At 39.1% G+C, this 13,652-nt stretch overlaps 1 protein-coding gene across 3 annotated transcripts in view; it reads left to right on the top strand.

Moving 5' to 3' along the window:
• Positions 1-13,652, top strand: part of KCNIP4 (potassium voltage-gated channel interacting protein 4) — a 1,018,244-nt gene that overhangs the window by 806,619 nt on the left and 197,973 nt on the right. Inside the window, exon 1 of one of the 3 annotated variants that reach the window (XM_051967627.1) lies at positions 1,548-1,674. The exons of the other annotated variants lie outside the window; for them this stretch is intronic. Coding sequence (XP_051823587.1) covers positions 1,563-1,674 — 112 coding nt within the window. The 5' untranslated portion in view covers positions 1,548-1,562. Of the gene's footprint in view, positions 1-1,547; positions 1,675-13,652 lie in introns of those variants that run through there. 3 annotated transcript variants of the gene reach the window in all.

Below are 13,652 nucleotides of genomic sequence, written 5' to 3'. Positions count from 1 at the left end.
GTAAGGTCAGCTTGGAGGAGGGCCCTAATATATGTATATAGGGATCCCTGCAGACTAGAGATAAACTTAGTTTTCAAAATGGACCAGTACCTAGGTTTTATTAAATCTGTCCCAATTACATCTACTCGGGAGAGTTGCTGACCACATGCTGGACAGAGACACTTGTGAGACCCTCTGGTGTAAAGGATCGAACATTGGACTTAGAGATCTGCCCAGGTCATTTACTGTCTCTCAGACTCAGTTCCCTCATCTCTAAAATGAGGGCCTTTCACCCCATCTTATAAAGTCTGCTCTAGATCTAAAATCTCTACTCAAATGATGATCTTTGCCCTCTGAAAGTTCCTTCCAGCAGGAAGTGCTGTGACCTACTGTGAAAGTGGCCTTTGAAGACTAGATGAGAGTCAAGGTAATAGATAAGAGAGTGTCTCCAGGTGGCCCACCCTGTGCTCCGGGACTTGGTTTGGTTCTGTGGTTATCCCCAGAGTCAGGAGGATGGTACTGAGACAGGAGAGGAGCAGCTGCCTGGAAAACGGGACTGATTGTGCTTAAGTGATCCTGGCAGCCCCTGTGCTGTGTTAATTTCGCTGCTCCGTGGGTGGAAGGCTCCCTCTCCTCCTGCGGTCCTTAGAGATAGAAAACAGGAGAGGGGATGAATAGGGATATGGGGAAGTTGCCTCACTGGCTTAAGTCTTGGACTGGAGACTGAATGCAACTTAGCTGCCCGATCCTTCCCCCTGCTCTTCTCTGTGCTGATTAAGAATCCCCAAGCCCACGGTGTTCGTGTCTTCTCCCCCCCCCCACATTTGTGGTAGTGAACTTGCCAGCCTCACTGATGTTGTCTAAGCCTCCAGATCAGCCCCAGGTGACAGGGAAGCCTGTGTGGTAGGGGCTCCCCGAGGCTTCCCTTTAAGGGCGACCTGAAGCCCCAGCTGCGTCTGTTGGCAGGTGGGCTGTGGAGAGCCGGGGAGGGGCGGGGGAGGAAGGGGCTGCTTTCGCTGCCGCCATCAGCCCCGGGGATTTGTTTGCCGGGGAAGGAGGTTAGTCCTCGTCTGAGGAGCTGGCCGGGGAGGGAAAGCGGCCGCCTTCGGCAAATGGGCGTTCGTCAAGCTCCACGCGCGCGCACACACAAAATAGTGTGAGGACAGCTCGCCACAGACTCGCCAAGCTGGAGTCTGGGAGCGGGAGGATGCACAGCGCTGGGAGCACTGTGCTCTCTAGTGCGAGTTTCCTGCGAGTGCTTCTCATTTCCACTGACACAGCAAAGTCTCCAGTTCGGAGCCAGCGCTCTTCCTGGACGCTCTCGAGCCCCGCCGAGCGCCGCCGGCCCCGATGCCCACGGAGCCCGAGCTAGGGGCAGCTCGGCCGCGCGCAAAAGCAGCCCCGCCGCTGCCCTAAGCAGATGGGCAGAGAAGCCGGGGAGGCCGGCCTCCGCCTGGGATCGCTCGCCCGCTCGCCCCCCCTCGCCGCCCCTTCCCGGGAGCCCGGGGCCGCCGGCCCCCCGCCCCCCGCCCCCCGCTCCCCCCGGCGGCTCCGGAGCCTGGAATGATTTGGCCGCTTGGAGAATGTTGACTTTAGAGTGGGAGTCGGAAGGACTGCAAACAGTGGGTATTGTTGTGATTATATGTGCGTCTCTGAAGCTGCTTCATTTGCTGGGACTGATTGATTTTTCGGAAGGTAAAGAGGCTGCTCACAGTGGGGGCTTTTTGGTAGGGGGCTGGCCGGTTCGGGAGCGGGCCGAGGCCGGCCAAAGTTGAGGCAAAGTTTGGCGATGCGCATGTTCCACGTGTGCGACGGTGTGCGGGGTGGCGGCTGGCAGGAGACCCTGACGTGTGAGACAGGGAGGGAGGCTCGTTCCCCCTGGCGGCGCGCCTCTGCCCCAAAGGCAGCCCCCGGGCCGGGGACCCCAGAGCCGGCTGGGATGCTCCCCCGGCCACTGCTGGCCACCTCCCCGCGTTCAGTTCAGGCGTAATTCTGCCTGATCTAGATGGCGAGGGGCTCGGTTAGCCAACGCCAAGCAGGGGCATGGAGGGCGGGGGGAAAGGGGATGGAAACCCCGAGGACCTCTGGCTCTGCTCCTGGGTGCGATCGCCACTTAGCAAAGCTGTAGCCGCAACCCCAAACTTAGCCCTTTGCAGGGGGTGCCTTCCCAAACCACTGGGATTATTTGGCTCCTCGCTCTGTTTTCCCCGAGTGCATCTGCCTGAATCCAAGAGGCAGGAAACCCTTTGCTCTGGTAAATGATATGACCTTTACATTTGCTCTTGTGAAAAATCAGTCGATTTTACAAAAATCTTACCCAAATAGTGGTTTTCTTCTGAAGTTTGCCCTAAGCAGCTCTTTTTAAATCTGTTCCAGCCACCCTTGAAACAGCAGGACTTTTTAAAAATAGCATGCAAATCCCAATCATTGAGGGTGAATTCTGCACCTGGGCTGTTTTTCTTCCCAGAGGAGATTGCTTTAGCTAATTTTTTTCCTTCCCTGATTAGATCCTTTAGCATGCTAGGTAAAATGATTCCTCTTACATAGTTGTTCCCCATAAAGGCTGAGTTGAGAAAGCTCCCCCGTCACGAGTGGGGTTTACATAAATGAGTTGTGTTTTGTTTTGAAATCCTTGCCACCACAGGTGCTAAAATGACATTATCCCCAGATAAATCCTGTCAAAATGCTGCTCATTTTAACATATGTATAGATACAGATTTAGATAATTAGCAACACCTATATTATTGTGTGTGCATGCACACACACACACACACACACACACACACATTTTAAATCCTATTTCTTTAGATTGCTTATTTCTAGACCTGGAAGGAAAGAAATAAGGTCTTATCACTTCAAATTCTTATCTCCTTCTTCTCAACTACTCTAGATCTGTGACAAGTCCTGTGGAATCATACTTGAGAATAATATTACAAAGGGATGTTGGGGGGTAAAGGCCAGAAATGATTTTCTTCCTTTTCTGATATTCCACAGTAATTTAATTGAACTACTGGAGGAAAAAATTACATAATTAGACTTCTTACAGTGCCCCAAAGCAAGACTGTCCTCTTCAGAGGTCTCTGGCCCAGCACATTAGTTTCTATAGCTCAATAAAATTCCAAGTGGGGAAGATGACACCTTGCTATCGAAAAACCTTCCCAGTGATTTCATTTTGAGAAAGTTTTTTTTTTTTTTTTGGTGTTTTATTGCTCCTGTACTGTTTTAGCCTCCACATCACTATTCCCTCGCTCCCCTGATAGATCCTAGAGGTGACTGCACTTCAGAGGCAGAAGCAGCAATTTCTGTATTCTAACATCTCCCAAGGAACTTGAGGAAGGGAACTTTCACATCAGTGTAATATCATGTATTTTTCTTTAATAATGTCACTAGTGGTAGTATATGGCTTAGAAATTGAATATCACCAGTTCACAACCATTGGGAGTGACTTGGTTTTTCATCTCTCCTGAAGGATGTCTTTATTTCATGCAGTTTACCAGGTAGGAGATTTTCAAAGGCAGTCATTCTGGCAGTGACACACTTGACCTGGTGTCCCTGATTCAAATGTTCTCTCTCTAACTTTTCATCTATCCTTCAGAGAAGCATTTCTTTCTAATTTCTTTCTTCTGTAGTTCCAAAGCCATTTGTTTAGGGCTTATTTTGATCCTTACTTTCCCCCCCCTCCCCTACCTTCTATTGAAGTTATCTGAATTTGTCTTATCTCTTCTACTCCAGTATTAACTGCTTGAGGGCAGGAACTAATTTTATTCATTATTAAATCTTTTAGACCATCTTCTGTACATAGTAGTGATTGATTAAACGACTTTAACTGGGTTAAACATTTAGTCCGTACTTTGTGTAAATTCTAGATTTATAATAAATGTAAGGATAAGGCAGCATAGATTGCTGTTACTATAAAATGGTTAGTGAAAATATCCAACCACAGTCATACTTTAGTGTGAGAAACATTTATGTTTCATTTAAATAAAAATTTTATGTCAGCAAAGTGTCTTTTTCTCCCTATAATACTTTTGTTTAATAGAAATGCAGGTTTTCCAAAATTGAAAGTAAGTGGTAAGGGATAAGATAATGATGCTAATGAGATTTTTCTCTAATTATTTTGGTTCCTACACATACTGACTCATTAATAATGGGAAAAGGAAAAAGTGCTACAAGACTGTAACCCATTATTGTGCAAATAAACTAAAATATTTTCCCCCTAAGAAATGTGGTAAATTACCACCTTCTCCACTAAAATTATTTTTAAAATAAAAATTATATCTTTGCTCCCTATACACTCCATAAAATTCAATTAAAAAAAAAAAAAACTTTGTTCAACTTCTAATGAGAAAACAAAGAAGGAAACCTGGAACTTTTCTTTCTAGGTATGGCAGGTGATTTGGGAGTAGTTCTAATAAGCAAAAGTCACATTTTGAATAGAGGCTAAATTTCATCTTCTTGCATTTTATTCTCCTCAGCAAGTTCTACAATTCAGTTATACTGTCTACAAGTCAGTCCTTAATCCTGATGTCCCAATCTAGCTCTGGCCTTTTGCACTAACTGTCCTTAATACCTGGGGACTTCTGCCTGTTCATGGCTTATATGGTTTCATACAGAATCTAATTTTGGGTTTTTTTTTGGTAATGTTAAAATTTTTATATTTTTTTGAAAACTGTTGACGACAGGAACTATTTTTTTTTGCCTTTTTTTCTTTCCCTGCTGTTTAGCACAAACAGCTGGAATGGGTTCGGTCATTTCAATCACACCCAAATCTTTGTGACCCCATTTGGGACATTCTTGGCAGAGATACTGGAGTGGTTTGGTATTTCCTTCTCCAGTTCAGTTTACAGGTGGGTAAACAGAGATAAACTGGGTTAAGTGACCTATTGAGGGTCACACAGCTAATAAGTGTCTGAAGCCAGATTTGAACTGAAAAAGATAAGTTTCCTGATTACAAGTCCAGTGCTCTACCCACTTCTCTTAACTACTACTTCTATCTGCCCATTTACTTGTCTCTTTTTTTGAGACTTCTTTTAAGATTCAGCTCACTTTTACAGAAATCTTTCTAAGTCTCTGAGTTTCTGAGATTATATCACATCTATCTTGTCCATATCTTAGTATTCACCTAGTTAGGCATCTGTCATCTCCCCGTTTAGAAGGTAAGCTCTATGTGGGCAAGGACTTTTTTGTTGTAAGAGTTTGTGAATAGGTGCTTTTTTTGTCTTTTGTTTTTTGCCTCTTTTGTATCTGTAGTGTTTAGCATAGTGCTACAATATAGGTTTAGGGCTTTTTTTGTTTTCTTTTTAGGAAAAATTCATTGACTGACTTGCAGCATTGAGCTACTCATTCATTTGCAGGGATTGTTGGGTAATCCGATGTTTCCAGGTATTATCCAATATTAGTGATTGCACAAGTACTTTGTAACTAATAATTAAAAAGCCTCCAGTTTCTTTTAGGAACCTTAAGTTACCTGTAGTCTCCTGTGGCACTCTGTCTTCATGAGAAGTCTCTTAAGACTTGTCTGTGAGATTTCAGATCTATACTCTACAAGACACCTCATCAAAGGCACATTGGCTGCTCTAGGAGTACTCTAAGTCAAAACATCAACCAGAAACTACAGAAGCCCAGCTCACATCTGCTTTGATCTGGCTGAGATGAAATAATTTCCAAGTTCCATAGCAAGAGGAAAGCCTAGACTCAAGTAGCAGAAGGAAGGAAAGGATGGAAGAAGGGAGGGAGGATGCAAGGGAGGGAAAGGACAAAAAGCTTCAAATTTATTTTTAGGGAGAGTGGTTAGATTAGCTATGAAGGAGACCTTTTACCTAGTCAAGGTATAATTCAAATAATCAATATTTACTGGGTTCCTGCCATTGCAAAACACAAACTCCATGTATATGTCATCGGTTCCTTTAGAAGAATATTTTTTTATGTTTAGCTTCTTTGAGAGAATTTCTCTAGTTGTGAGGTGAAAGATTAAGACATGAATCTTAAAGCTATATGCACCAGGATATAAATGAAATGGCCAGTTGACTTAGAACCTAGAGGCATATTGGAATCCATAGACATCCATCTAGTAAATAAGAAAGCCAGGACAAAACTTTCAGCTTTCTGACGCTCAGTGACACTGATTTCCTTGCTATTCTTCAATCCAACACTCGATCCTATATAATTTCCCTGAGATGCTCTACCTCCTCAACTATATATTGCCTTAGCTTCTTTCAAGAGTCAAATCAAGAGCTACCTTCTGCAAAAAGCATTTTCCAGACCTCTACAAGGCTACTTCCTTCCCTGTAGGGTTATGTCCAATTTATCCCATCCATTCCTCATTTATACAGTTATTTGACCCATCATCTTGTCTATTAGACTAGGAGCTTCTTGAGAGCAGAAACGTTTTCATTTGGTTTTCCTTTTGGTCTTTGGTGGATTTTTCCTCAATATCTTCGGTGCTTAGCAGTGTCTGGAATAGACTGGTCACTTGGGCACTTCCTTATCAAGCAATTAATTAATATTTCTTAACTACCTGACTCTGCCAGACCTTGTGTTAGGGGAAATGAAAGACAAAAAAGAATGGATAGAGCATATAGATAGCTGTAATCATGGTTCCTTTTGGAAAAAGAAATAGTAGTCCTGGAGCCCAAGGGTACAGAAATTTGAGGAATAGTCTTAAGAGTTTGGAATCCCTCATAAGGGGCAAGAGTGCAGTGATATCAACCTTTTGTCTATTAAAGATTTTAATTGTTCTTTCTTGTGAAGTCATTTGTTCTCTTCTATAATGGAGAAACATTTGTGGTAGCTTTTTAAAGTGTTACTGAAGTTTTCAGCTGAATTTCATCTCAGTACCCAGATTAGTAAAATGATCTATAAAGAACTTCAATGAGCAATCTATTAAAGAAGAACACTGATTTTTTTTTTTTTTGGTTCTCCTTTGAGTTCCCACAATGGTTCAGGAGCTAGTATCCCTCTTCCTACCTCAACTGCTGTGGAGTATAGAAAATATTTTTCATTTAAAGGATGAATTTTCAACTTAACAAAGTGTCTCCTCTCTCCTTTTCAAACTACACACTCCATGCTCAGCTGATGACTGGGTAGAAATTAAACCATATGTATTTGAGATGTTGAAAACGAGCGATTAGATCATAAGTCAATGCTGAATTCAAACTCTGCCTTTGTAGTTTGAGTACCAATCTTGCCAATGTCCTTCTAATCAAACTACCTGGCCATAAGGTGGAACTGTTTCTGGTGATAGCTTTGTTTGTCTAGCGTCACAACAAATGACCTGAAGACCAATAGAAAGGATTGCCATGTGCTTTGTATCAATTGCTATATTTGATCCTTAAAATAGTCCAATGAAGCAAGTGCTACTGATATTCTTCCCATTTTACAAATGAGGAAACTCAAACCTCTAAAAAGCTCCAGAGATTTGCTCAGTATCACACGAACAATGGACAGCAGAGGCAGCAGAGATCTAATTGACTTTTGATATTTCCTATCTCCAAATTTGTGGTCCTTCTGACTTCACCACCCTCCCTCTACAACAAAAACTATTGTTTCCCCAATCAGTAACTTAGTAAAAAGTAGCCCTAAAGCAAATTCATATGCACTTCCAGCATTCAATGTGACCAATATATTATACTTAAACCTAATACTTTGAAAACCCTTCTTCTGTGTCTTTATTTGATCTTACTCATGACCAGACATCTTTACCACTTCCGGGTCTTCTCCATATCAGGCTGCTTACTCCTTGACCATCATCATCATCCTCATATCCCCACCTCCACAACTTTGGACTCTGCCCCTGGGGCTCCCTGATTCTGATAGGAGAGACTTTTACCTTATCATTCTTGAGCAAGATCTCTCCAACAAGGCTGTATCCAAACCACGTCTCATCCTACCCCTTCAAGCCCCATTTTATGTATTCTCTTTCCCCATTAGAATATAAAATAGCAAGACTGTCATTATCACTTTGTATCTCCAGAATTTAAAGTAGGGTCTGATACAAAGTGAATTCTAGCAAACCACCTTAGAAGAATTAAACATTTTACTTCTATTGATCAAAGAATGACTTCTTTGGGCTGGCCTGTCTTCTCGAAGTCCCATGAATGAACCGTGCTCCTTCCCAATTGCATGCTTCTGTTGCTTACCTTATCTTAAATTATCTCCATTTTTGTCATCTTGTCCAGCTTTCAAGGCTCAGTTCATGATGTATCACCACAAAACCTTGCTTGATTATTCCATCTCTCATCTCTCATCAATTCCTGTGGTACTTATAGTCAGAACCACAAACTTTAAACTATTTAATTACCTGTCATTTGTATTAAAATATCATTATGTTGAAAGGTTTAAGGATTATTTCTTCATATGTTTTTGTAAACTTCTTAGGGTCAAGAACTAGATTTTACATTCCTTTTTTATACCCACCATCATCTAGTCTAACACTTAGCAGAGGTATATAGATAAGGAGATATCTAAATATGTATATATCTATACCTATATTTATGTATATATCTATATCTGTATCATATCTATATACATACATATATCTATTATAAGACTTATTATATTATCTATTATGGACTTATTATAAGTCTACATATAGATATAATCTAACCTTACATATCTATAAATCTACATAGAGATAGATTTTATATATATATATATATATGTATATGGGTATATGTGTGTGTATACACACATTCACACACATATATGGTACACAGTATATATTGTTTATTCCTTTTTATGTTTTCCAGCTAAGTTAAGCTGAATCTGGTCATAGGAGACTTCTGAATAAAGCTTTGAGTGCTGGGAAATTTAAATTTGCTGATTCACTGAGTGTTTAATTCAGCCAGGATAAAAGAAGGTTTTGTTGTGTTTTGTTTTTTCCTTTTCTCCCCTATTCTATGCTGCTTTAGCAGAGAAAATGGAATATTTTGAAGAGGTCTATTTTCTTCTCAATCCTCTTGTGCTTGCTGGGCCTTCAGGAAAGTTGTGCTTTAATTTAATAAAATTCAATCATGAGACTATAATGATGTGTCCAGTCACAGATTCAGTCAATAAATATTAAGTATCTTTTGAGCTGCCATGCTAGACATCTGGGTCTAAGTGTCCTTTTGCACAAAACGGAGTTAGTAATGCTCCGAGCACCTGCCTTTTCCTTGAGGGGCTGTTGTGAGGATTAAATGAGATTTTGTAGACAGGATATCCCAAAAGTCTTAGTGTCGTTTTAAGTTTTAATAGCTGGAATCGGCATTAAGGGTTTCAGAACACTGTGTGTATGCATTCAGACACATATATAGAGATTTTAATATAATTGCAAAACCATAAGTGCTCCATAAGTACTATTATTATTATTTTAATAATAACAAAAGACTTGCCTTCCATCTTAAAGTGGTATAATATAATTTTAAAGTTGGAAAGACCTTATAAATGATCCAATATAACCCACCTTTTTGTGGATCATGAAACAAGTTTAAAGAGGTAAATGGCTGACCTGAGCTCACAGTTGCTAGCCAAAGAACCAAGCCTTCTGACTTCTTGTCAAGTTTTCAGTTCACCCTCCAATCATGGCACTTCCATGGTAGGAAGGGGAAAAAAAAAAACAGAATGAAAAATAAAGCACAGGGTTTCAAAACATGGTTCCTTTAGCATCAGTGTTTTGAAGGTGATGGATTCAGGCAGGATTTGTGGCAGATGGAGGATAATGTAATTCAGAATAATATATTTGCCTGTAAAATGTCCAAAGTCATTGTCGATTCCAAAATAGTCCAAGATTTCCTCAAAAGGTTCTTGGAGATTCCCATACACCAATTTATGAGAGTCCCTCTTCTACTTGGGAGCTAAGTGACATTAGACATGTCATTTCCCTTTCTTCAGGCTAAAAAAAAAGTGGCAATTCATGATGTCTAAGGACCTTTCTAGCCCCTTAATCCAATATGTGTCTTTAGTTGTGGGAGCTTGTGGGGTAGGATTTGCATATGTTAGCAGTGGCTAATGAGCCTACTAGTCAGGGTAATGGGTAAACCCCTTTGACTAATGAGTAAGTGGAGATCCAAAATTTGATATGAGGTGAGATAAATGGAAACTGTGCCTTGAAATTTAAATAGAATAAGGAAAGAAACTGATCTTGATAAAGGACTGATTAAAAAAAAAACAACTTAGATGTTTTGCAGGTATTTTATTCTTCTAAGTTCCCACATCTGTCTTGCACTTCATTTAGCACTTCCCAAACATCAGTGGTGCATTGATGCTGAAATTAGAGATTCTCTGAAGCACCCCCTTCTTGGGAAGGCACATTTAACTCCTCCTTGATACAATAAAATATTCAAAGAGATTTAAGCAGCCAGGGAGCCAAACGTGCTGCTTAATGACAATAAGACTTTTGCAGCTACAACTCAGAGCTTCCTTTGAAAGAGAGGCTCGTTAAGCATTTGTACAAAAGCTCAGGATCCTTAATGAGTGTTGAGAAGAAAGGTACACTCTCCAAAATGGGATACTGGCTTCTGTGTTGTTAACTATCCTTTTTGCCCAGATGCAAATATATACTTTAACATTTTATTGGCAATTTCAACAAAAGCTGCAGAGCAAGCACATAAATTCTTCAGCTGCAAAATGCTCATAAAGTGAATGGCTGACCTGCACACTTATATTATCTTCAGGTAGACATGTTGCAGAATTTGAGGAAGAACTCATTCTTGTATTGAAGGACAGAAGTTTCCCATCAAGTCTTCCATGTCTTAAAGCTCTCTCTTCCACCATGATTTTTAAGGGAAGCCAAAAATCCACGTGACTTTTAGGGAACTAAGTAGGACTCGTTAATTCTGATTTTTCTTCATTGTGAGTCACTATGTAATACACAACAATTAGCAAATTGTGTCTGTATCATATATATGGAGGAAGGAAAAGGTTCAGGGAAAACAGCAGTTGTTGAATGGTGCAATTAAAGAAAACTTTGGTCTACTGCTCCCTTTCTACTAGGGTAGTCCAGCCAAGAGGGAGATGAGGGGAAGGAGGCTAATTATCTGGGATCAAAAAAACCTGTGCAGTGGCAAGAGTTAAGGGTGAGTGATGCAGGGTAATTACCAGTGAGAGGCTGAACAGAAGCAAAGCAGCTACCCTGACAGTGATATTTGTTCCTGATCAATTTGGTGAGTGCACATGTTTTTCTAGACAATAATTCTAACTTTTACTGCTCAAAGCTTATGTAGGAATAAGTAATGAGTTTGTGATTTGAGCCATGATTCCACTTAGAATCCCTTTGAGAATTTACCTTCCTATATCCCCCTTATATGAGAACATAAGTTCCTTGAAGGCAAGAACCATCTAGTTTTTCCTATTTGTACCACTAGCATTTATCTCAAAGCCTGGTATATAATATAATAAATATCTTTATATATTTATAATAAAATAATATAACATATAATAAAAGCATCATAAATTTTTTGTTCTGTTTTCAATTCCCTCAGACCTACCTAAATTAGATTTATTTTAGTCATTAATAAATTGGTATCTGTGGTAAGAGCACTCAATTTATAAGGGTCTTAGTTTTGTTATCTGTAAAGTTAAGAAGCTGGACTATATCATCTTAGACTTTTCTTCTTGTTTTGAGATTTTTTGATCTGAATCATAATTAGAGAAATTTGATTGGGATTACTTTTCTTCAGGCAAATCTTTGTAGTTGAAGAGCAAGCTTAATATACTCATTCCATTGCCATGTGTGAATACCAAAATCAGAAGGATAAAGAAACAAACAAAAAAAGAAATATAGAATAATGTCATTCATGAATATCAATTCAAAAATTTAAAATAAAATCCTCTGACTTTATAGCAATTTATCCAAGGAATCATTTATACTGATCAAATTCTATTTTTACTAGTGTTGCAAGGATGGAAAACAATCACCATAATTAATTGTATTAAGATACTCTTCTCCCTGACCCTGTTGTCTGTATTAAATAATGGAATATTGTAATTGGAATAAGTAGCATGTTTTTGCAGAAGAAAAGTGAGGTTTTTGCTTAGCCTGTCACTGACATTATAGGCTTTTTTTTGTTTTTCTTTCAAGTCAGCCCAGTGCTGTTAAAAGAGGTTTGAATTTGGAAGTTACTCGACTTCAATTTAAAATACCATTTTACCATTTCCTTTTTCTATGTACTTGGGGAAGCCATTTTATCTCACTTGAGCCTCAGGTTTCTTGTAAATAGATATTGGACTGTATGGCATCTAAAGTCACTTCCCTTCCAGTTTTAAATCTGTGCTCCCAAAAGAGTGTTGTCCTAGAGAAGTTTTGTCTAGCAAAGATTATACTGAAATAAGCCACTTTTTTAAGGACCAGAAGAATTCAGAATATTACCTCAAACTTCTCAATTTAAGGTCTTGGTTTTCTTCAGAATTCTGTGGAAATAGATATATTTGAAAAAAAAAAACAGAAGAATTACTTCAGCTCTAGCAACTAAGCATTTTTAGCATTTCCAATATTAACAGTATTTTTTGCCTGCAGAGAATAAACAAAGACAATTGCAAATATACTCAGTAAATTACACTTAAGATTTATTATGACATAAGTTTAATATTCAGTCGCTGTGGGGAGTGAGGGCCACAGAGATCAGTTAATTATCTCATAGAGACATCCTATATATAGACATTGATAGGAGACCCTGGAACCAAAAGTTTGCATTTCTTTGAATGGGATGCACTGAAAAATATATTGAATTTGTTGTCAGAAGTTCTGGATTTGAATCCTCATTATACTACCTACTAGTAGTGTAACTCTTGGCAAATCCTGAACCATGATTCTTCATCTATAAAATCAGGCTGTTGGATTTAGATGGTCTAGAAGGTCCCTTCCAGATGGAAATCTATGATAACTTGTTAAAAGCAGTGTGATTTTTAAATTGTTATTGTTATTATTTAGAGCTATAGTTTCCAAACTTTTTTTGTGTCTATGCGGTAGTGAACACTTTTGATTTAAACCCCAAGCTTTGAAGAAACTCTTACAGGAAAGTCTTTTTAAGCTGTATTTTTTATTCTTTTTTATTTTTAAAATATTTTCTTAATTTTCAATTTTTGTTGATATTTTTGAAATATCTGTAATATTTTATAATGACAAATAAGAAAACATGCATTTCAAGCCATATTTTAAGGTTGATCTTATCAACCAAAAAAAGTTGAGAAGAAAGAAGTAATTTTTTGCTAACAAGTATTTTATACTTGGAACCAATGCAAGAAGCAAGGACTGACCTTAAAAATATTTCTCAACAATTTTTATTTCCCCTTTTTAAAATCATCCATTATTTTAGAAAGTTATCCTTCATTAGCCTTTCACCGAAAAACAAACAAACAAACCTAAGACTTACTGTTTTTCTTTTATTTGCTACCATTTTTGAAATAACTTTGCAATTTTGATAGACCTTGATAATGTATTTCATTTCGGTAGCATCGTTCACACTAGAATGACTAAAAATAAATCTGAATTGGAGAACAATGACAGCTAGACAGGTATAGTGGTTAGGGTATTGGTTATGGAGTTAGGAAGATCTGAGGCTCACTCTTGAGAGACTCATGACCTGGGTAGATATTACTCTTTTCTCAGTCTCATTCATATCATCTTTGAAATGAGGATAATAGCAAATACCAACCTCACCGGAATGTTGGGAAAACCGTTTGAAACCTTTAAAACA

Source organism: Antechinus flavipes, chromosome 6, assembly GCF_016432865.1.
Source record: "Antechinus flavipes isolate AdamAnt ecotype Samford, QLD, Australia chromosome 6, AdamAnt_v2, whole genome shotgun sequence".
Taxonomy (NCBI): Eukaryota; Metazoa; Chordata; class Mammalia; order Dasyuromorphia; family Dasyuridae; genus Antechinus; species Antechinus flavipes.
Note: the sequence above shows the minus strand (reverse complement) of the source record. Positions and strands in the feature narration are given on the sequence as shown.